This window comes from Pyxicephalus adspersus, chromosome 2 (assembly GCF_032062135.1).
Source record: "Pyxicephalus adspersus chromosome 2, UCB_Pads_2.0, whole genome shotgun sequence".
Classification (NCBI taxonomy): domain Eukaryota; kingdom Metazoa; phylum Chordata; class Amphibia; order Anura; family Pyxicephalidae; genus Pyxicephalus; species Pyxicephalus adspersus.
In genome coordinates, this window is record NC_092859.1 from 10,929,467 (window position 1) to 10,953,340 (window position 23,874).

General features: G+C 37.3%; 1 protein-coding gene across 1 annotated transcript in view; it reads left to right on the forward strand.

Annotated features, from left to right (window-relative positions):
* The window catches only part of CACNA1A (calcium voltage-gated channel subunit alpha1 A), a 132,248-nt gene that overhangs the window by 51,082 nt on the left and 57,292 nt on the right, over positions 1-23,874 (forward strand). Inside the window, exons 20-30 of the mRNA XM_072399471.1 lie at positions 1,611-1,752; positions 2,509-2,638; positions 4,224-4,283; positions 4,806-4,912; positions 8,221-8,320; positions 9,633-9,793; positions 10,941-11,078; positions 12,500-12,701; positions 13,369-13,533; positions 15,435-15,545; positions 17,304-17,387. Coding sequence (XP_072255572.1) covers positions 1,611-1,752; positions 2,509-2,638; positions 4,224-4,283; positions 4,806-4,912; positions 8,221-8,320; positions 9,633-9,793; positions 10,941-11,078; positions 12,500-12,701; positions 13,369-13,533; positions 15,435-15,545; positions 17,304-17,387 — 1,400 coding nt within the window. The remainder of the gene's footprint in view (positions 1-1,610; positions 1,753-2,508; positions 2,639-4,223; positions 4,284-4,805; positions 4,913-8,220; positions 8,321-9,632; positions 9,794-10,940; positions 11,079-12,499; positions 12,702-13,368; positions 13,534-15,434; positions 15,546-17,303; positions 17,388-23,874) is intronic.

Consider the following 23,874-nt stretch of genomic DNA (forward strand, 5'->3'; position numbering starts at 1 on the left):
CAAAGTGGTGTGAAGCAAGGAAAATCTCCCCAGACCTGATTATTTTTATAACACAATGAAAGTCAGCCTAGAAGATAAATTGCATCATAGTGCACAAAGGTTACACAAATCTAGCCATGCTCCAAAATTGGGAAGTACAGAATGCAACATGTTGCACCAACATTCTTACTGACTTTAAGTTGATAACGAACTGCCAAACCTCAGCTAAGAGTTTTCCTTAAAAAAAAAGTTGAAATACTAACAGGTACATTTTTTAATGCAGTTGTGTGTTCCTTTAAATAAAAACATATTATTGGTCTCTTGTCATCACCTTTGCAGCAAGGCTCCATTTGAGAAAACAAAGGGCAGCACTAGAAGCCAGTTATGTGCTAAAATCTGGAGAGCCGCAGAGGATGATGATAGAATGGACCAATTTAGAATTACCTGGTCCATTTGGGACTGGTTTAAGGACTCTTCCCGATTCCGCACTTATCTTACTTAATGTCTAGGCTTACAGGCTGGATTCCAAACCCCGTATTGAGGGTCAATATATACCTCCTATATCTTTGTACCGCTTGGCATCCCCCCCTCCCATCCCCCCCTTCCCCCCTGGGCTGATTTGTTATATGTATCTGTCTGTGTTGTTATCTTATCTGTTGTTTATGACTATTGGTTTTCACCCTATGCCATACGCTTCCAATAGCAGATATATAGCTGTTTTTGCACAGGTTTAACATGTGCTATTTGATCCCTTTAGAACTGTTATGTTTCTCTGTTTTATTTATTTTTTTTATTTATTTTTCTTTGGGTATATGCAGCCTTTTGGTATTGTATGTCTGTTAATTAGAAGCCTACCATGTTATGTTTGTTATGGTGTGTGTGTTATATAGTTGATGGTAAATGTGTTATGTTTACCTGTTACCCTTTTTTTTTTTTTATCTGAAAACTTAATAAAACTGATTTAAACAAAATCTGGAGAGCAGTGTAGCAGAATTCATACCTTTTTAGTGTGTTTGCTGCACTTTCAGTCAACACCACTGTATTTCTTGACAAAGAATTGGGGTCACCCTCTTGGCTTTGATGTCTGGCAAAAACCTATATAGTGGCTGGACAAAATTATGACTAGTTTGGCAGATACGACAATTCACAAATGTTTCACAAAAGACAAATTGAAAAATGTATTTAGCTGTGTTTATGAGTGTTTTGCTATTTGCAAAAACCAAAGAAGTTTCATAAAACAAAAAAACACATAAATAACATTTACAAAATAAAACACATCCATTGGGCACCTCAGAAACTTATGTACTATATATATTATCCTCATCATCTTCCTGTAGTTGTCTCATAGTTGTAAATAACAAAAGTAAGTTACACTACTAACTTTATTGTCTGACTGTACTGGAAATCATTGCAGACCAGGTATTGGCCAATAAAGGTATGACTATGTCATCATCCATCAGATCCATTTTTATTATTGTTCTTACTAACTGTTTTGTATCAGAGTGAAAATATGCTCATGCCAGAAAAAAGTAACCTTTCTTGGTTCCTTTTTCTTCATTGTTTCTTTTACCTCGTTCAGTACTAAGTGTCTATTTCACTGTCTGCCTGTATTCCTTTAACTCTTCTTTTAGTTAACAAAACAGTGGCAGTCTCCCCACTACCTCTGAAAGAGGATGAGAAGAAAGAAGAAGAAGAAGATGATGATGATGGTGGGAAGGGTCCAAAGCCAATGCCACCGTACAGCTCCATGTTTATTTTATCAACTACTAATCCGTAAGTTTACAATATAGTCTTTGCCATGGCTCACCTATCAGGCATTTATCGTCTTTGTTTAAACTTAACTGCAGTTAGATTTCCCATTCCTGTTTACAGATTTGTAGCTACATCAATCACACCCTATGTGGAGAACAAAGGTCTTATTGCTTAATAGTAGCTGATCACCATACAACGTTAAGTGTGGATTCCTGAGTGTACTGTAGCAATACAGTAGCTCCACGGTCAATTCTCACAAAAGCCATCAGACAAAAAAAGATTCATCTAATCATAAGTTCATGGTAATGGTTCCATGATTTTCCTATAGTACTGTGCTGAATGGTCATCCTATCAAGCCACCATGACAGGTCTCAGGAAATGGGAGCCTACTACTTTATAATATAATATGTGTATGTCTGGCTGTAATCATTGATTTATATATGATGCTTTTTGGGGTCAAGATAGAATGTGAAGAGGTTGCATCATACATACAATCTTAAGGGATCCTATTTGTGCACATAAAGGGTCTCTAAAACTGGAGAAGAGGAGACTATTATGGGAGGACCTCGGTGATCTTAAAAACCTGGGATGAATCTGGTCCAGGATTGAAAACATTTCCCAACTAATAGCAAATAATTTCATTCAAGGTTTGCTGGATCACAGTTTCTTCCATGATTGTCTATCTTGTCCAGTCACGTTTGCAGTCTATATGGGGCTTTAGAAAACCCACATACTGTCTACTGCTAAGGTCCTACTTGTTTCTCTTCTTCATTGCAGTTTACGTCGGCTATGTCATTACATCGTTACCCTACGATACTTTGAAATGTGTATCCTGCTGGTCATTGCCATGAGCAGTATAGCCCTTGCAGCAGAGGACCCAGTGTTTCCTGAGGCCCCTAGAAACAATGTGAGTCACAAATTGTATACTGATGGATTGTTTATCTAGTGGGTTTAAAGAAATATGTTATGAATTTTCTAAAGAGTGCCTTTCCAATCAATTTACCTACCTCTTACCTGCTTTCCTTGTACATTGGTCCACGAGTGTCTTATGGCAAATACATCCTTGACGGGTTTATTCGATCAAGCACTTTTTGACCTCATATACTTTGGGACATAGACCTGTCTGCAGCTTTTGCTTGCATGAGCTCTTACCGAATTATTTATTGATTCAGTAACTTTGGTGAAGCTGACTATCCAGCTCTGTCCTCCAATACCATTCTTTATTCCTACAGTCTTATCACCATCAAGAGTCTTCTGCCTTTAAATACAGATTGTAAATACAAGAAACACAGCATAACATTTGTAAGGAAAATATTCCTGAGTATAAGCCTAAAATATGTGCAGGGTGCACCTGCAGATTTATGGAGGGACCCCAAGCATGCCATGCACTGTTTTTCACAGATAGAGTTAATCAGCACAGGAGAATAGAGCTGTGCTGGGCACCCAGTGTGAGGTACACTGGTCTGACAGCCCGTTAATCATAGCCCTCCTGCAGCCCTGCTTACTTAGCAGTTCCTCTGTCTCTGTGCGCATTGGACTCTCTGATGGGGAAGGAGGAGAGGAAGAGATGCAGGGAGGAGAGTGCAGGCTGACTGAAATAATGGGAACATTGGCCCCAGTGGGATAAAAGAAGCTGAGAGTGGTGGATATAAATAGCACTTAATAGTGGTTATATATAACCATATATATTTCTATATTTATGCCTACTCGCACAAACTTAAAGGACCTGTATACCTTAGAAATACATTACGGCAATGTAACAGAGATCTATTGATATGTATTCCAATAATATATGCAAATGTTCCCATAATATTTCTGAATAATGCCAAATGTACTGTTTCAAAACCTTCTGCATCTTTATTAACTTAACATGACACTGATGCTACAGTCCAATTTGTTAAGAAGGCCGAAAAGTAAAATCTTGGTAGTGTTGGTACTGCTGCTATCTAACATTTCTAAGTACATCAGATAGCATGTTCCCTGGTTTGGCGCTGTTTTTTCGCAAAGTCCTTGAACAAAGATTTGACTCACCACCCACTGGAAAGTTAAGTATTAGAGTTTAACTAATAAAAGGTATAATAGAGATTTATAAACTTTACACAGTTGTGAACAAATACAAAAAATGTTGATGCAAATCTAAGCTTTTGCTCCCAAGTGTCCTCTGAGTAATTATGCAGGGGTCATGAGACTACTTTTCACCCCCACTCTCTCCAACTGGGTACCAAATTTGACTTCAGTTAGTAGGTTTGCACTGTAGCCAGTTCTCTACCCCCTTCTCACTGTAATGAATTACCTAACCCAAAACAGATATGGGTTGTGGGGGCACAAAGTGCTTTCAAACAAAGAATGAGGATGTAAAAATTTGCTGTGTTTAAAGTCCAGGATGTAGGGAAGTGTATTAGTAATTAGTAATTATTATTGTATTTTGGTACACATTATTTACTGTATCTGTTTGCTTTTTAATATGTTAACGACTTTTTCTCTGTCCCCAGGTACTACGTTATTTTGACTATGTGTTCACTGGTGTCTTCACTTTTGAAATGGTTATTAAGGTAAGAAAAAAGATCAACAGCAGCTGAAGGTTTCCTATTCATATATATATATACATAATTATGTATTCAGGGGTCCAGTACTTTGTAGGCAGTGTGAGGAACATGCAGCTAGGATATCAGAGATCTAAGACCATGATTTTGGTAAGATAAGTAAGATAATATTATTGTTTGCATAACTACCATGGTTTCCTTGAAGTCGGGTATGGTAGCCAATACAGTGAGGTCTTAGGGAGTGTGGTGGCGCCAAAAAAGCCTTGAACTAAAATACTGTAAAGTCAAGCATTTTAACCCCCAAAATAATAACACCATTGGTAGCATATGCCATGGGCAACAGGTTCATCTTTTGCTGCCTGTGTTCCCCTGGGAAAATTACTTGCCCTGAAAAACAAACATAAAATTAAAACATAAAGTAAAAGTCTTTGGGCAGGTCTATAAAAGATATAGGATAATCAGAAAAAAAACGAAAGCTAAAGACGACGATGATGAGATTTCTTGGATTTCAACATCCCTTTTTTTTCATAGATGGTGGATCTGGGTCTCATTCTCCACCAGGGATCCTACTTTCGAGACCTGTGGAACATACTCGATTTCATCGTAGTTTGTGGTGCTTTGGTTGCATTTGCTTTCTCGTAAGTTTCCTAAATCTCAGGATATTTATGTTCCATAGTTCACAGGTTTGATTACTTTAAAGGAAAATGTATTCTAAATATTTGGTATAATTGTGTGATAATTATATTACAAAATGTATTAAGAATAAAACGTGACATATGTATGGCTTGTCCAACATCTTCAAATGTTTAAAATATTGATGTACATTATTAAAGCAGGACTGCAGCACATAACTAACCTTTAAAAAAACACATTATTTGCAGAGATTGATGCCTGTCAATGCAATAACCACAAAACATTTACAAAGCTGCCTAGTCACACCTTGCCGCCATTCTTCTCTTTCACTGGTGCCATCTTCATGCATGCATCTGAGCTCCATCATTTGTGTATGAGATCCCATGGAAACTACAATATCATCACGCTTTGCTACCAAGGAAACCAATGCAACATTTTATACAGTTCAGGCAAGATCTTGATGCCGAGGCATCACTAAGATGCTGAAGATAGAATCAGCAATGTGCATGCATGACCTCTGAAAGCAATCATAAAAAAAACATACCATAGCTTTCTTCATTTCAATAAGGATATATTATGCTTGTTTAAATGCTGTCCCACATTTATATTCAGCAAATTTAGCCTGATGTTACTAGCAGTGGCAGTGTCCTCTCTCCCTACTAACTCTATCTACATAAACCTGTAAGCTTGACTCTGCCAAGCTTACAAATTTATGGCGTGATTTGCTGAGCTCTGGAAAATCTTTACCCTAAAGGAAGTTGAATCTTGTCTGCATGTCTACCCGCCATGCAAGTCTGTGCTTTCATCACTGACAGTTTTTGTGGTTTTGCATATCTTTTTTTATTGCTTGACATTTGCACACCATTTGATGTCTGAACATATTGGTGTATTAGGCTGACATCATTTTAGTGTACTGTATATTGTGTTTATGTGCATTTTTTATGAATGGTGCTGTTATATTACTAGTTAATAATTAATAATAATTAGTTATTATTTTGCTTATATTTTGTAGCAGTATTACAAAACATACACAGTAAACAATACAGTGTATACCCCTGTATGTTTTTTGCTTTTAGAAATGTTTTTTTTTTGTTTCAATTAAAAATTGGAATACTTTTCTGGGGAAGTTTTGAGAGGCAAAGATAAATGCATATTACAAACTTCATTAAAATCCCCCTAAACATACATTTTCCAAAAGCTAAAAGCATACAGAACCTGCCAGTAAATTGCACACAGTGCAGCCCTTAGACACCTAATCCTTGTACAGACGTCAGATTACTGTCCTTAGATTGTGTCAAATGACAGATGGAGGGGGGGAAGGATGAGAAAGTGGCACCACACTTTGTTTTTTTTGGAAGGAATACAGAACATACCAGCCTATTGTAAGCTGGGCTGAATTTAAGTTCCAAATATTCCATCCAGTGGATACTCTAAAACTAAATGTATCAATAATACATAACCAGGACTGGCACAGGTTTTCACCAATGCTTTTGATGAAAGGAAAACCACGAGGTTTAGGCTAATGTTATCTTCCATACATGGATTCTTTGTTACTGTCCTTCCAGTTTTTCCACTCTTAATATCACACATCAAAGGTCTAGATGAGCACCAAAAGGCAAAGATAGGGTTGAACATGACGTCTGTCTCCTGATCCACAGATGATTCATTCACTTGGTTTGGTGTTTCATGTGCACAATGAAGTTGTTTGCGGTGTCATGTCTCTGTTTGTGTGATTAATTCCTTCTCATTCCTACACCGGCTGCCTCCTCCAGGAGCAACCAGCGGTAATGTCCATTTGTCCTCTTTTAGTCTGTCTCTTTCTTCTTCATCACTTTGCACACATATTCAGATTTACTTGTAACCACAAGGGTCACACAGAGCCTTAAGATAGACCAGCCATATTGGGGCAAATCTTTTTTTGTCCAATGCATTAAAAACTGTAACGTCTGCTATTTCTTTTCGTGATTGCTCAGTCAGCCCTGTACAGGGAAAACAAATTGCACAGATGTTTTCTGTAAGGTTCTACAGCATATATTTCGCTGGGGCTTCTCTGTTCTAAGTAAGCAATCCTGAAGATGAGATGGCTATCAAGGTAGCTTCTATCAGATAACTAACCACCAAGATAACAAAATACAAAGCCTACTTTAAGAAATGCCTTATGAGCCTATAGATAGAGCAGCAATGGGACAGGGAGACCTAATGTGGACTGGAAAATACATGGATCTCTGTGTAACGTAAGTGTAACAGACTGAGTTCAGCTAACAAGTTCAGTTGCTCTTGCCACCGACCTGTGAAATCCGCATATAAATCAAACCATCCCCCTATTGCCTTATAATGCGACCTTCGAGGTTAAACATTTGTGTAATTAGGCTCTAATGGAAGCAGCCAGTCCCTCACTTAGGTGCTGTATATTAGTTCTGCAGCAAGATATTATCCTCACTTTCCCAACTAACATACAACATAAGTTGGAGACTTTGGCTACTTTCCCCAGAACCTAATGACACATGTGCTTTACTTCCCTTTAAACATGACTATAAATGTGTGAATTTCAGTTTTATTGTTGCAATTCTCTACTTGCTTGGAGAACTTTTGCCATATCCACTGTTTCTGTTAGCTTATACACCACCTAAACTGTAAATGGTTAACTGTAATTACTGTCACCCTAACTGCTAAGTAAAAAAAAAAGTAGGCAGCCATACCTAAGCAGTGTTGAGATACTTCTCAGGAGTATCTGACATTTGCTGAGATTGTTGCTAGCAGGTATAAGGTGTCACTGCAAGGTTTCTGATAATGAAAACACCCAGGGATTCCTGCTATGTGTTCAGAAATGCAGATTTAAGTCCAGAGGGGCAGGATATTTTATCAGAACAGATGGTAAATGCTCCTGTGAGAATTCTACATGTAAGCACTAGGGAATGAAATAACCCAGCCCTGCTAACAATATTCTTTTCTCTTTTTCTCATCTCCTCTTCTATCCGCATTTCTCCACTTCTCCATCTTCTTCCATACTCTTTGCTGTCTGCAATTTCTGCTACTCTCTTGTCATCCTTATTCATTTTCTGACTAAACTCTCTTTTACTATTTTTAACGTGCATGCTTCCTTTCCACAAATCTGTCTCTCACTTCACCTTTTCTAACTTTTATTCTTTCTATCCCTTTATCCTCTCTATCATTTAACACCTGTAACTCTTTTCTCTGAGAACCTGACTCTTCTTCATTGTCTATCAACCTGACTATCCCTTCTTGATTACTTCTGCTTCTTTTCTCTTTTCCTCTCCTTTCTTTCTCTTTTTTCCTCTCGGTGTCCCAACAGAGGTGGAAGTAAAGGAAAAGACATCAGCACCATCAAATCTCTGCGAGTACTTAGGGTTCTCAGGCCTCTGAAGACCATCAAGCGACTGCCTAAGCTAAAGGTAAGTGTCTTGCCAATAATACAAAGTTATTTATACCTAATTTTATTTTCTAACAATCATTAGATAATAAAGGAGAGCAGTGGAATTGTCACTCTTGACTTGCTAGAACGCTCTCCTAACAAGTATTCTATAGGGAAAATAAAAATGCAATTGAAGAATGTCCTTAAGGTGGGAATGTGTTCAGATGTATATGATTTATTCCAGTCCAATGGATGGCTGCTGTGCAGGGTCACCAACTGCCACAATCATTATTTTTATTACTGTTTACAGGAAAAATAAAAGCCAATTCAGTGTCTTTATGCCTGATTCTGATTTTTTAAAAAACATTTTTTATTGGGAAATATTTGCATATTTAGGTGTTCACTACACACTTTTTAAATAATGATGTAATTCTAAGGTGCTATATATGTTTTTACTTAAATCATTGTCAGTGGAATTCCAGTCAGTCTTATTATTGTTCATGTGGAAAAATGTTTTATCTTACTTGTTAACACTTTAATTTGGTTGGCATATGGTCTAAGAAACCACTTGAGATTCTGAGAATCCAGACATAATGAAACTCTGGAAAAAATTGGACTCGTAGGCTGTGTAATAGTCGATGATTTATAGAGCATTTGGCTTTAGCTAAATCAGCCTTTCTCAACCTTTTTTACTTGGGGGAACCCTTAAACAAATGTTCAGGTCTTTGGGGAACCCCTTTTATAAATTCTATATCCACAGCTCACAGTATATTAGTGTGATGGTCAGTAGGAAGAATTCCTCTTACATTGCTGGCCAGTGGGAAGAATATCACCCTTACAGATAGCCAAAAAGATCATTGGTGTCAATAGTAACTGACCTTTAGTTTACCTATTTATCTACAGGGCTTTCACTTCTCCTTTGTATTATTTTCTTGATCACAAAGATCCATTTTAAATATTCATTGAGCATGAACATTTAGTATGCCTGCCACATTGTATGTATTTCTGCCTACACACAGTACAATAATAGTTTACCAAGGCATACAACTTGCTATTTTTTTAAAGCCTACCATTTGCAGATTTTAATATTTTAGGATGGTAAAGTTTAGGTTATGGTTCACATAAATACAGTTATGACAATTTTTATTTTTGTTTTGTCATTCTGTGACATATTGGTGTAATTTTATGTGAGTCAGCTGCATTGAACTACCAGAAATTAATTCTATTTTAATCAGTTATTATCTGAAAAACCTCACTAGCTGCTTCAAAAATAATCACCTAAATGCAGTACAATACTTTACACTTCATTATACTTGCAATCGTCTGTGACATGACTTATTCCTACCTTTCAGGCTGTGTTTGACTGTGTGGTAAACTCTCTGAAGAACGTCCTCAATATCCTTATAGTTTACATGCTCTTCATGTTTATCTTCGCTGTGGTCGCTGTCCAGCTTTTCAAGGGCAAGTTTTTCTACTGCACAGATGAATCAAAGGAGTTTCAGAGAGACTGCAGGTGAGAGACCATTTTGTTGTACTATTTGTTGGGGTTGTGAGATTTCGGGCAGTACCCGGCCAGACTCTCTCATGTATGGTATATGTTAAGCCTTGGAATTGGTTTCTTTAGTTCACGTAGAGCAATTCGCAGGATAGATGTCACCCTGGAGTCAACCAGTCATCCAAGGCACTGCGCTACGCAATCCTGCACTAGCCTCTACTATACCCATTGCACATTCTTGCACTCGCTTCCATTGTACCTGATGTGTACTTTTGCACTTGTTGCTACTGTATCTGAGATGAGCTATTGCATTCTCCACCATATAACCCAACAACACTTTTATTTTCATTCGTGTACTCATTTTGCTGATATAAAATATAAATTAAGTCCAATCTTCGAAGCATTTTACATTAAAAAAGTCTCTGTAGTAGCCCTTGCTACAAGATGCATATATCCAACATCCTGTAGGGCGGGCTACCTCAGAGTTCCTTTTCTCTTCCTCCCTTGGCTACCAGCATCAGGAGGATGAGTGGATCCATTGCCCTGTTACGGCTTCCTCTTTTAGAGATATTGTCAAATTTGGAACACAATATCCTATAAACTGAAGCCTGTTTCTACTATTTAAAACTATTTATTTGATTTGACCACAAATCTTGTTAAATTAGTTTGGGTTATGATCCATCCAACTTTCTAAAACCCCATCCTCTTGATAAAGTGAACTTTTCGTCCTTGAAGCATGTCAAGACATGTCAAGATTTGATATTCACAAGAGGATTTCAATTGATAAAAGAACTTCCTTCTCCATTATTATAGACCTTTACTACACTGTAAAAAGATAATACACTGTCAGTACTGCTATGTCAATGGTGGTGGAACTATTGGGGTATTTATATTTATATTCAGTGGTATATTATATTTTATGTAACGTATCCAAAATCCAATATTGATCTATTGAAAGAAAGATATGACTGCTTTTAAATAACCAGTTTATCCTGCTACTTCTTTATATTGAAATATCTAGTTAAATTATCATTCCTACAAACCTGTAAAGTTTTTTTTTGAAAATCCCTGGAGAAACCATCCCAATAATACCAATTTTATTTAAAATGAATTATGGCTTGTGATCTTGTCCCCTGTGTAATTGTCTCTATGTGTTTCTCTCTAGGGGAGAGTACCTGGTATATGAGAAGAATGAAGTAAAGGCACAAAAGCGCGAGTGGAAGAAATGGGCCTTTCATTATGACAACGTTCTGTGGGCACTGCTCACCCTTTTCACTGTGTCTACAGGGGAGGGCTGGCCAGAGTAAGAGCATATATCTTTTTTTATAGAATTGTGGAAAGACAACAAAAAGTGATGTATAGGAAATCTGAAAAACTGTTTTTTTTTTCTTTCGTAACTATAACAATTCTATAAAAATCCAAATCTATCCATGTTCAAAAAACCTGATTCTGATGATGGTTAAGGGTGATTTTGCTACACTTTTGAGTCAGTGTAGTGATCCAATATTTCAATATTCCATGAAATACGCTGTGTAAGTCTTCTATTCTTTTGGGTCCTCAGGGTCTTGGGAGGGATAGGATGCCTGAGGGTGTCTGGATAAGGAAGAAGAGGTTAATGAGATCTCTGGTGGAATGCCAGTCTGTTGATCAGTGGCTTTCTTCACTATACTTTACACCCCCTAGATTGTGAATTTTTGGAATTTTTTTTATGTATATTTGATTCTGAGTAGCTTCTTGACTCTCGGTAAGGTGTGGAATAGGTGTATTGATCTTTGTTTAATAATTTTAGTTTATTGATTGGGGTATAAAGCTTTATTTCTGAGTTAGTATTTGGAACTTATTTTCATATATAATTATTTATATCTATTTCTTGTGTGTATATGTCACACTTACCTCTTCCTCTCTAAAGCGCAGGCATCTCTGCTCCTTGGCCCTTCTCAGGGCTCGCACTGCCTCCGTGCAAGCCGTAGCGCCCCCTAGTGGCCCTGTCTCCCTTAGCGTGACAGTATATATATGGTTTGGATAAATATCTGTATATAAACAAAAGTTACACACGCCAGCTTTGGATGTGTACTTTTTAGAGGAAGGAACATGTTGAATATATTTTGAATATTTGTTATATTCATATGAAGAATTGTCACATACATGTTTCCAGTCAACATCAACATTTGTGGGCAGTAGTCACAAATGAAGAAATGGGATTCAAATTCATCAAAGCTGAATATTAGGCAAACATCTCAATACAAGATTAAAATGTATTTGGTATATGTTTGAGCTAATTGGTGGTATTTAGTGGAGCTGAATTGTCTGTTCATTTCTCCTCATGTCTTTTCTTTTTTTATGTTTTATTTTTAATACAAAAGTACATAAGAAAAACAGAGAGAACAATTTATAAATATGCATAAAACATGGTGGAATTAACAGCTAAACATCAGAGCAAAAGATGAGAATAATAATATTAAAAAAAAACAACGATGAGGGTTAGGACTGGTTGCGTTAACAACAGCGCAATGACCATAACTCCCCATGTCTTTTCAGAGTCAATTTGCAGATTTTTGCTGCTTGGTTTGGAGGAAGTGCAGTGCACAGAAGTTTCATGTCTTTTATATTTTAACTGTTAGAATGTAGAAATGTCAAATTCTGTACCTCATCTCAGAGTAATACTTTACTTTTGAAGCGGTAACACCACACCTCATACACCCACTCTTCTCTTTTTGCTTGCAGTGTACTCAGACACTCTGTGGATGCCACTTATGAAGATCAAGGACCCAGGCCAGGATTTCGAATGGAGATGTCCATTTTTTATGTCGTTTACTTTGTGGTCTTCCCTTTTTTCTTTGTCAACATTTTTGTAGCTTTGATCATCATTACTTTCCAGGAACAGGGAGACAAAATGATGGAAGAGTACAGCCTGGAGAAAAATGAGGTAATGCAACTACCTTGAAAGAAATATGTGTTTTGGGTAAACTAGACCCAACTAAATAAATCCCTAAATTCTGCATATATACCAGGCCAAAGGGACAAAGGTAAAAGGAAAACAACTTCAGTTTTCTACCACTTTTTCAATATTTTTAAGATTAGCATTTCATATAGAAAATAAAAAGGTAAATAAGATGAAGCTCAAATCACTATAGTTTACTTATAAATGAATTGGTATAAAATCAGAAATGAAGCCAAAACTACTTTGCAAGAGAAATCTGACACAGCAGATTCACAGAGTCTATCTGTCCTAATGAAGTCTCTGGCAGATTAGAGCCCAAGATCTGGTAACATAAGTAAACTTGGCATGCTATGGGTCTTCTTATAAAAAAGATTTACTTTTTTTAAGTCTTTGACACTTGACATGTATATCATTAAAGGTTTAAATAAACGTACTTTTGGTCTGGTTTAACATGCATAGAAAACATAAACAGGACGGAGGGCCCAAATATACATTGGGTATGATATATTGTATGTATATAATTCTTAGGCAAGTTCATTAAACTGTGATAACAAATCTTTTCTTATATTTTTTTTTGTTATGTTCCATTATATTGTTTTCTTTCCCTGTGTACCACATGTATTACCTGTTTGTTTTTTTTCCCATGTTACAGAGAGCCTGTATTGATTTTGCTATAAGTGCCAAACCCCTGACTCGCCATATGCCCCAAAACAAACAAAGTTTTCAGTATCGAATGTGGCAGTTTGTTGTATCGCCCCCTTTTGAGTACACAATTATGGCACTGATTGCCCTGAATACCATTGTGTTGATGATGAAGGTAAGCGACAATAAAGAGAGCATTGCAATATTAAATAGGCTTTGTTAGATAAACTGGGTTAGACGACCACCATAGGTAGAGACCCCAGCTGTGTACGCCAAACTGTATTCAATTACGTGAGCCTCAAATAAGGAGATCTTTGCTAATTTTAAGTCTTGTGAGATACATAACTAAAGATAACTGCTTGCTAGTCTATTACTCTCTTTTTCACTGACCAGTATTTTGATTGTTGCTGTGTCCACAACCAATTGTGCATTGATGTCATTGTGTGATCATGTGCAGTTTACCGCGGCAAAACTTGATTGTCTAGAAACTAAAATGGGATGACGTTAGTGTGATTGACAGCAGTATGCAACAATCTTGGGTGATGTTTAATGGTTTTCTTAACTGAAAATCACCTGTATAGTTTAGCGTTTAGTGGAAGACCTATAGGTTATCACTTTTCTGCATGAGAAAGATTCTAGTTTTGAAGCTTTTGTATGTAAAAAGCAACTTTAGAGCGTCTCTATATGCATCCAGAAATAGGTTAGAGGTGGGACCAAGCCCACAGTCCTAAGTGACTAGTGGACCCTGAAAAGTTCTGTACATTATGATTGTTCTGCATACATTCATGATCATACAGAATATTAATAATACATTATATTAATAATGTATGAATCCTGACAGCTGTCCTTTTCAGGCCTGTATGCATGGATGATGTTAAATCCTGTTTGCCTTTAAAGAGCCTCAAATGCACTTTATTTATAAAATGTATAGAGTATCACAAGACAACACACTTTTTTATTGTTTTGATATTTTAGTTGGTTTTATGTAGAACATATTCAGTTTAGCACATTCTCAACCTAATTACCAAAAAATGCTGAAATGGTAGCCACCTAAAAGCCACGAAAAGTACTTTCACCCCCCTGGCAAGTAACACAGGATTACTTGGGGTGCGGAGTGTACATGGCTGCTGGTCCTCAGCCCTGCAAGGATTGATGAGGAGGTGACCCTAGTGGCCACCGGACTACTTTGATGCAGGAAGGTCACTAGGCTGCACCCCGCCAGCTCTCCCCACCAGGGGTGATAGGGATCAGACAGCTTCGGTGTAGGAATGGCTAACAGGAAGGACACATGGCAAATCAAGATGAAGTAGTTAAACAGGCTGTGGTCAGGGCAGGTAGCAATCACAGTCAAAGTCAAGGTCAAAATTCAGCTCATTCACTGCAGCGTATACTCCTAAATTCCTTTCAGCTGTGCACAGCTTCAGTGTCTGTGCAGGGGATGCGGAGAAAAGTGGAATCTTCATGGCTAAAGGAGGACTGGTAATACTGCAAGTTGCTAAACAGACAATCTGTGGGCCAAGTGGTAACAATTCAGCTTTTGGTCATGGAGGTACACACGTCAGATGATTCTCTTCCGAATATGGCCTCAGGGCTAGTATCAGACGAGAAACTGTTGTGTGTACAGCGCTCGTCTGACAAACGATCATAATACAAGTGAAGAGGAGAGAGAACAGCGGGGTGCTGCTCAATCGTTCTCTCAATCTATATGAAGGGGCACTACAGCAGCAAGGCAACAGACAGCAACAATGTATTAATTTGAAAATTGCACAGTACATTTTTTAAGTAAATAAAAGATACCATAATCATTTCAACATTCTTTTACCCTAAAACTCAAAAGCAATTGTAGAGAAATAAAAAGGTAATTACCAAATAAATGACAAGCATTTAACTGATGTGCAAATATTGATTTTGTTACTAGTCTTGCATATTTTTAAACTAGTCTCTTGGAGACCGTTCCTTTTATTCCTAAACAAAGTACTTTATTAAAAAAAAAAAGATATTCCATACATACGTAGGTTAGTACTGAATGTATTTCAACAGTACATACATATTGACTGATGCCTGTCTTTTCTATAGTTTCATGAATTTTCCAGTACGTATGAACAAGTCCTGAAAACGTTTAACATTGTCTTCACCTCCCTCTTCTCTATGGAGTGTATACTGAAAATCATGGCTTTTGGGGCTTTGGTAAGTTCCTCTATCAATCCTTTTTGTTTTTTGCAGTTAGTGTATTTGTCATTATGCAGCAGATATATGTTAGTATATATGGTATATTTTAGGGTTTACATACACTTTAAAGGAATCTTGTACTGTACTGAAAGAGACATGAAGGCTGTGATAGCTGACCTCCTCTGTGACTATCAGGAAAAGTAAGAGTAAAGTCAGATTAATTGGCACACTTTTTCTGTCTCACTAGCTGAAGGAAAACATTTTTCTAATATACTCTACATACCATTTCTTTAAAGTTCCAATAATCCTGCCCATGTTTGGGTTACTATTCTTATACTGCCAAACCTTTCTTATAAGTCAGAACTTTTTACCTACACACTTGTTCTGGATTTCTCACCCAGAAAGCACTTAAGGTGTGACAGCCAGGCAACTATAATTATTAAAAGGAAAGGTCAGCAATGGGAGGCTACATTTTCCTCTAAGAGGAGGTTTACTTTTGGACTTGCCCCAATTTGTTCATTCTGGCCCAGTGTTGTCTTGATGGGAAAGCTAGGGACTGAGCTTGCAAGAAGCTTTAAACTTTACACTTTAACAAATACAGTAAAATCCTTATTGCAAAGGTATGATATCTATATCCCCACCAATCACACCCTCTTACCCTGCCAATGCTTTGCTCATTTAGAAATGAGTGATCTGGTTGATTTTCTGGTAGAAATCTGTTCTGGTGATTTTTCAATAATGGGAATTAGGGGGGCCAGATGGTGTTTAAAATCTGCTATCAACCTTTGGGTGATTGTTGTGATCAGTGAGCATTATTACTTTACAGTACAAGCAGCTAGAGAGGTTAAGTTGTTTGTTTTAAATCTATTTTAATGTTTGTTAAGAATACATGTTTATGAGCTGAGTATAGGTGCACTTTGAATGCTATCAGAAAATGCAAATGGTACTGATCACCTTTCTGGATCAGTGATATGGACACAGTACAACCTGTTTCTTCTTCCCTCATCTGTTCCCAGGTTGACACTGATATGGACATCCTATTATTCCTAATGCAATATGATTATAAAAGCATCAGGGGGACCAGGTTTGGGTAGGATGGGGGGGATCACCCCTCTGGGAAAAGTCACTTCTCGGCCTGAACAGTAATGTCGAATTTAAAGAAATGTGCTGGCTCCAGTAACCCAGTGAAATATAAATTTTTGCCATTGCTCTCTGCCATTGTCAAAAGCAAACCTTTGAAGTAATTTCAAGAAATGTATTATTTTATTTTGAGCTGTTGAAAAACATTTTCAGTAAGCCTGCATCCTGACTACACACAAGTTTAGGGGTCTGTTTATAAATGTTTCCGCAGAGGATTCACCAGAGCTTTTTCCGAGGATTCAGACATTGTCCCATTTTAAAATGTGTGAATCTTGAATAAACTTTGGGCTCTATTGGAAATTAACCAAAGCTGGAGAATCAGTGACTCATTAAAAACACATGCACAAGTTTGATGAATATCAGATTCACTGCCTTGTAAATAGAAACCCTTTGTGTGAATGTGCATATTAAAAAATATAAAAAGATCCTTCTGTGTATTTGTCTTACATGTATTGTTTGTTTTTGTGCAATGTTTCTAAATTCAGTAAAGATTATACAGAGAGACAAGTAAACCGCACTGTGAATGTATAACACACTTAAATTGTGAATATGTATTTAATTTTATGACAGTCTTTAAGTGAACAGAGTAATTGTGAATATGTTAAATGCTAATAGTCTACTTATGGTCTGTTCTAGAATTATTTTCGCGACGCTTGGAATGTCTTTGATTTTGTGACGGTTCTCGGCAGCATTACAGATATTGTAGTTACAGAATTCTGGGTAAGTGCAAATTAGGGGAGGGTTGAATGTCATCCCTGTGCAGAGCACCGGTGGGTCAGTTCTGGACAGAAGTGTCATTGAGCAGCTCATCATGTCCTATGTACTGACGTCTATTATTCAGGGAGTTGTGTGAATAATAGTGAGCGCTGGTATGCTGACCTTTACATGAAATATTTCTGTACTCATGGGTCTTTTATATGACAACGACACCTATTTATTTTACACTCACACCATTAAAATAGGGGAAATGGGCTTCTAAAAGCCTTGACATGGTAATCTATTTAAAGTAACTGAATTACCAGTGTGACACTAAATGCTGGGATATGGTATGACTGGGGACAAAAGAATATATCTCAAATGTTTGGGTTAATTCAAAAGCCCATTCACGCAAAATTGCTGAAGAGATCAGGGGGGCATGTAGGAAAAATCCAAATTAAATTGTTTTTCTGTAAGTTTGGTAGGGGAAACATTGAATTTTAGTCCCTGCCTACTTTTTCAATTAGAATTCATGAAATTTGCCTGATCGCTGCTCTTCCTGACTCTCATTAGAACTGAAGAAGCTGCTTGGATAAGCAGTGAGACGTCTTCAACATTATTAACAAGTCTAGATGAACAGACATAAAGGCAAAAGAAATACAAAAATATAAAATATGAGTCCTGCATGCTGGCTTATTTATGTTTCTAAATCAATTGTGGAAACGAATACAATTACATTTTTAGTGGTTTGTTAATGATTTTGGGTGAGTGAATGCTGTGTACCCATTGTGTATGTATATGTATAGTTGTCATAAGAAATGAAGTATTTTAATATACCTTTTAAGATATTCTTTGAAGTACAGTAAGTTACAAGAATGCAATGAAAGCTAAACATCTGTGTGGAGATACAGTGAAAGCATGTGGTTACGTTCCATCTTATTCCCCCAGACAGTTTAGTGTTTTGTGGAAATATATGTGAAAATTGAAGTGCTCTGCTGGAAACAATCCAGTGCTGACTCTAAATACATATAACCAATACAGTGTGCACTGCATGTAATAATGCAATGCTGTATGGGATAGATATGTGAATATTGCACTGCACCGATAGATAAATAACTCAAAGCAGTGCTTTGCTGGATGAATAACTGAATATGAAGATGGATAATTGAATGTTGTTGTGCCCTGATGGTTAAATAAATGAACGTTGCTTTGCTCTTTGGAGTATATGTGAGTAATGCAGTGCTCCTTTGTACGTGTGATTTGTGCAGTGCTGGAGAATGGATGAATAATGTAGAGACATGCACAGAAATATGAATAAATAATGTGGCGCACTCCAAGTGTATGGGTGACTAAAGCATTGCCATGCTTGAAAATGGGAATAATGCAGGGCTATGCTTGAATGTGTGTTTAAAAAATGTGCTATTCAGTGCTTCGCTGGAACATGTATGTAAATAATGTATTGCTGTGTTGGTGAATAACATATTGGAGTATTACTGAATAACGCAGTGTTTTGATGTGGTGTGTTAGTGATTAATACAATACTATGTTGAACGATGTATATAAATAATGCAGTGCTGTACTCGAGTACAAGTGATTAACACACTGCCAGAAAATAATGCTGTGCTTTGCTAAAACTCATACTCAAATAATTTAGTACTTTTAAGGGTTGTTAGTAAATAATAAAGTGCTGTAATGTGTATATAGATAATGCTGTGCTCTCCTAGGACCCATCCAGTCTGTGTTTAGTAGTCAGTGTGAATGGAGCTAAGGTGTGTTTGTACAATTCCCAGGCTGGATGATGTAGGATGTGAATGGCTCCACATGGTGTGGTACAGCCCTGTGATAGTATGAAACAATGCTCTTTGGGGGTGGTGCTTTGAATGGGTTTTACTATAGACAGTCCGGTGCTCCTATTAGGTGGTACAGTGCTTAGTGGGACCTCTTCTCTCCTATAATGATCAGTTTATCTCTGTCTTGTCTTTTTCATGTCTCTCTCTATCCCTCTGATATTTTGGCCCCCGGCAAAAAAAAACTCATCCAATCAAAATGCACTATGAATCTCATGTGTCCATCCATGAAACTGGTCTGTGACTTCATGCCAACTACACCCCACCTCCCCCATATACCTAACAACCCTCACCCCCAACCCCACGCACAAATTCCTGCCGCAACCTCCTCCATCTACAACTGCATCGCAGAACCCGGTTGGTTTGTAATTTATGACCTAATGCATAAACATTAGCTGCTGCATGTCAGAGGCTGTGCACTCCAATCCACCCCATCCCTCACTCCTGAATCGTCTCTCAAACAATTCCAGTGTTATCCTTATACCAGGCATTAATCTTTAAAGACTTATTATACCGGTATTTGGTACATAACATGCCACTGCTTCCACCAGTTACATGTCAGTCCGCTCTTACTAATGACACATCATAAACTTTCACTCTACATATCACTCAGCCTATTTGCCATTTTTGTAGACCTTGGACACCTGTATATTTGATTTTCAATAAATATATATATTTTTTTTAATTTAAATCCAAGAGATGCCCATGCACAGGCTATTATAAAAAGAAAATCTCTCTGGATTTCCATTTGGGTGATATCATTATCTGCCCATGTATGTGGTCATTACAGACATTTTGCTTTTGCTTTCTGCACAATTCTTAAGTAAAAACTTATATGAGAGAGGATGCAACTGCTAAGATCTTGTTAATGTTTTACCTTCAGCACTTTTATTGACCTGGAACAAATAAACCAATAAGATTAGACCCCTCTCTGCTCTGGTTAAATGTTTCTGGTCTGGTGCTTGAAGAGTGATGAAGGCAGATGTAACCAGGCAAACTAATATCATCAGAAGCAGGTCAGCAAAGATAGGCCGCAGATTTCATCCATGATAGATGTTTAGGCTAAGAAGTGGTTTAAATAAATAAATAATATTTGGTCATACATGAATAGTACATTAGCAGCAAGTCAAAGCTTAGGAGCAATGCAAGATCGCTGTCTTTACCATTGGTAGTCAAACAAGTGTCGTCTTTACTTCTTCTGATCCTGATTTCATTTTGTTATGAAATCTATTTTCACCATTTTAGTACACTCACCTCCTAGGACCAAGCCCCATCCACCATCCCACTGATTACCTAAATAGCAACTAAAGCTAAAGCATGGCTGTGAACCATGCAGAAATGGTGAAGCGTGCACAACTGCAGTGTAAATCTGAGCCAACTCGTTGTATACAGTGCACACATATGTCACAGTCCTTGTATCCACAAAATATGATCTAATTATTGGGCTACATATGAGAGCCTCACATAAACTGCAGAGCAGTATTTTTTCCAAATAAAATTTGTTTAATATACATGCTATTCTGCATTCAGAATTTAGACAGCTAATATTCGCCTAACCCTACCATGAAGGAGAAATAATTAGTTTGAACTACTCAGAAAACAGCAACTTTGTAGACAATGAAGACATTGGACAGTAGAGTTTAATGTACAGACCAGTGTATAGAGTTTATTGGTCAGGACTGTAGAATACTAAGTGTACAGAATGCAGTGGTTGGAAGTATGTCATGTACAGCACAGTGTACAGAGTTCTCAGGCTTTTGTAATATATTGCATAGCATACAGAATGCAGTAGTCCAAACATAGCGCATATATGCAATATAAAGCACTGCCTACAGACTGCAGGTATCATACCAACGACGGTGAAAGGTATGTAACCTACAGAACAGCATATAGAGTAGACAGTAAGCAGTTTGTAACTTGCACTGTACATACTTATTTCTGTCTGCATGTTTGCTGTATGTTGCACAATCCTTCACCACTGCATTTCCAGCCTACACGGTGCAGTTGTAGTAGTAATTACCGCACAGCACAGAGAAGAACCATTCTTTATATGTAAACTACAGCCCTACATTTAAAGTTCTGCATTCAAACCTACTTACTGGGCTGGAACAATTAGACGAACTTAGCTTTTGCTAATTGGCATTGAAATCGCTAAATTTGAACCCTGAGTAACAAAGCGAACTCATGATCAAAGGGGAACACAAAAAAGACTTTGCTGGCTAACAAAGGTAAAATCAGATATCGTGTTTTTCACGCTTTTAGTTAGAATTTTTACCATTTAAAAGGCTTAGTATGTTAGTCTTAATGACATCATACAAAAATTATTATCTATTGTACCCCTGTTTAAATGAAAAGCAACAGAACCAAGACATTTTTTTTTTTGCATAATTGAATTCTAAATAGTAATGTCAGAAAAAAAAACAGAACAAGTTTGGTGATGAGTGATAAATATAATAAATATGATTTGCAAACTTTATTTTACTGTAATGTCATACAATGTCAGATTTATAAGAAAGCTGTAATAAATCCTTTAAAGATCACCTATTATTCATGCATAGCATGTGAATGCATTTTGGTGCAATACGCAGCCTACCAAGTAGAAAATAGTGACACGCTTTTTTCCTACAAGCTACAGAATAAGTATTTTTTAACATTTTTGAGACAAGACAACAAAGAGGTTGCCTTCCTATTACTGGATAGTGGGCACACTTTAATATCAGAACGTATCATTTAGAGTTACACAGCCACAGCCCTATATTTATTAAACTTCTTTTTGAGCCCAGCCCCTTATTTTTATTCATTGTAAATATAAACTTTTCTAAACTCTCCTTCCCTCCCCTCTTTCTCCTGAAATCCCCCTGCAGTCTGATTTCTGAATTCTGCATGCTTGAACCTTTCCACCCTTGTAAGGTTTTTGACTCTGCCTCTTGCTATGCATGTTGCACTGTCCCATCCAAACACCAGGCAGCTTCTGGGGTACCTTTAACAACGGCCACAAAAAACATTCTTTACCTGTTGCAGTTCTATAGAATCAATTAGAGAATATTGGACTATTCACATCAGTGTCAAACACCTATGGACCGTAGCATCTATGAGTTTGTCAGACACACATAGAGTTTAGTGGAAATCATACCTAGTGGAATCCCACCAGGCCAGGCCCGAAATGGCAAATAGTATTAGTCACTAAACCAGTGTTCAGAAAATGGTCTCACTCTTTTTTTTTAATTAAATTAGACAAAGCCAAGAGAGCTGCCATTGCTGGATCAGAAGATACAGATTGCCTGCTTGATGTTCTGATCTTCTGCCTTTAGTATTTTCAGAATCACTGACCTAGAATGAATATGCAGCTCGGGGGTTCAGAATAATGCAACGCAACTTGCCACACAAATAGCTGAAACCACTGAAGCTAAAAGATCAGGTTTTCACCCAGGATATAAAAAATCTTCATCAATGGCAGTATAGGTCCACTTTGATTAACTAACATGCTTTTTACTAGATCACTCACTTAGAATAACTAACATGCTTTTTACTAAAGATCACTTACAGCATGGCGAGAATGCCATAAGAGGCTTTCACGGGACCTAAAAATTCCCAAACCTACTAAATATTTTATTAGTGATGTGAGATTTTTTTTTTAATTCTCCTTCCATCAAGAATATTGTTATGAGACATATAGTAAAGGTGAATCACCCCAATATGGGAACAGACAACTCTGTCCAAAGCTACAAAAATGTTTTTGACTGGAGTTTGGCTTTATTTAGTGGATTCACCAAGTCTGACTAAAGCATAATGATAGTGCTAAGCTTACTTATTCAAAAGCCTAGCAGCTCCATCTCTAGTTTTCCACTGCTATATTAATATATGTGGTTCACTTTTTTGCACAGGCTACAATCTTTGTACCCACGCATACATAAAAAAACAGCAGGTTTTTTGATTTATATTGGCTTAAATTATGCTTGGCCATTAGCTTTTTTTTCCCACAGATAGAAGTTCTAGACAAAAAAAAAATCAACATTCTTTTAGCTTGTTTTTCTTCGTTCCACTTTAAAAGTCTTAATAGATAGAAAAGCAATAAGGCCAACTATAGTGAAGGTTTTTCTGTTGCCTGTGGCAGTGTTAGTACATCTAATGGCTTTCTGATGCTAGCATCTTTAACCATCCCTAAAAGCCCAGTCAGATGGTTATTAAACTGCTTTCCTATTAGTCCCATGTACGTTGGATAAACAACTGAGTGCCCAGTGGCAATAAATTATTTATTTACGTGATTTTTCCGCTGTAGTTGATGGCCGATCAGTTCTGCGCTGACCCCAGAAGCACCTGCTTTTTTTTGGGACTTACATACAACGGATCCCTCGTCAATCAAGAGTAATGTAACATAAGAAAGAGGAACGCCTGGAAATGCTTATAAGAGGGTTTTTTTGTAGCAACTCTGCCAAGGAGAATGTGCTTCTACTAGTAGAATCTCTTTTTGTTTTTCTTCCGGGGATCCGTTCCATGTGCGAGTGTAGAAGGCTCACATAAATGATGTGCTGTGTCCTGTCTCCACTCTGTCAGTTACCGTAATGCACAGATTTGGTGTGAGGAGTGGAGGAACCTGAGCTCTGCATGTGCCGTACACTCCTACTGTAAAATGCCTGCTTGTTTCCAAATACAGTGCATTTGGT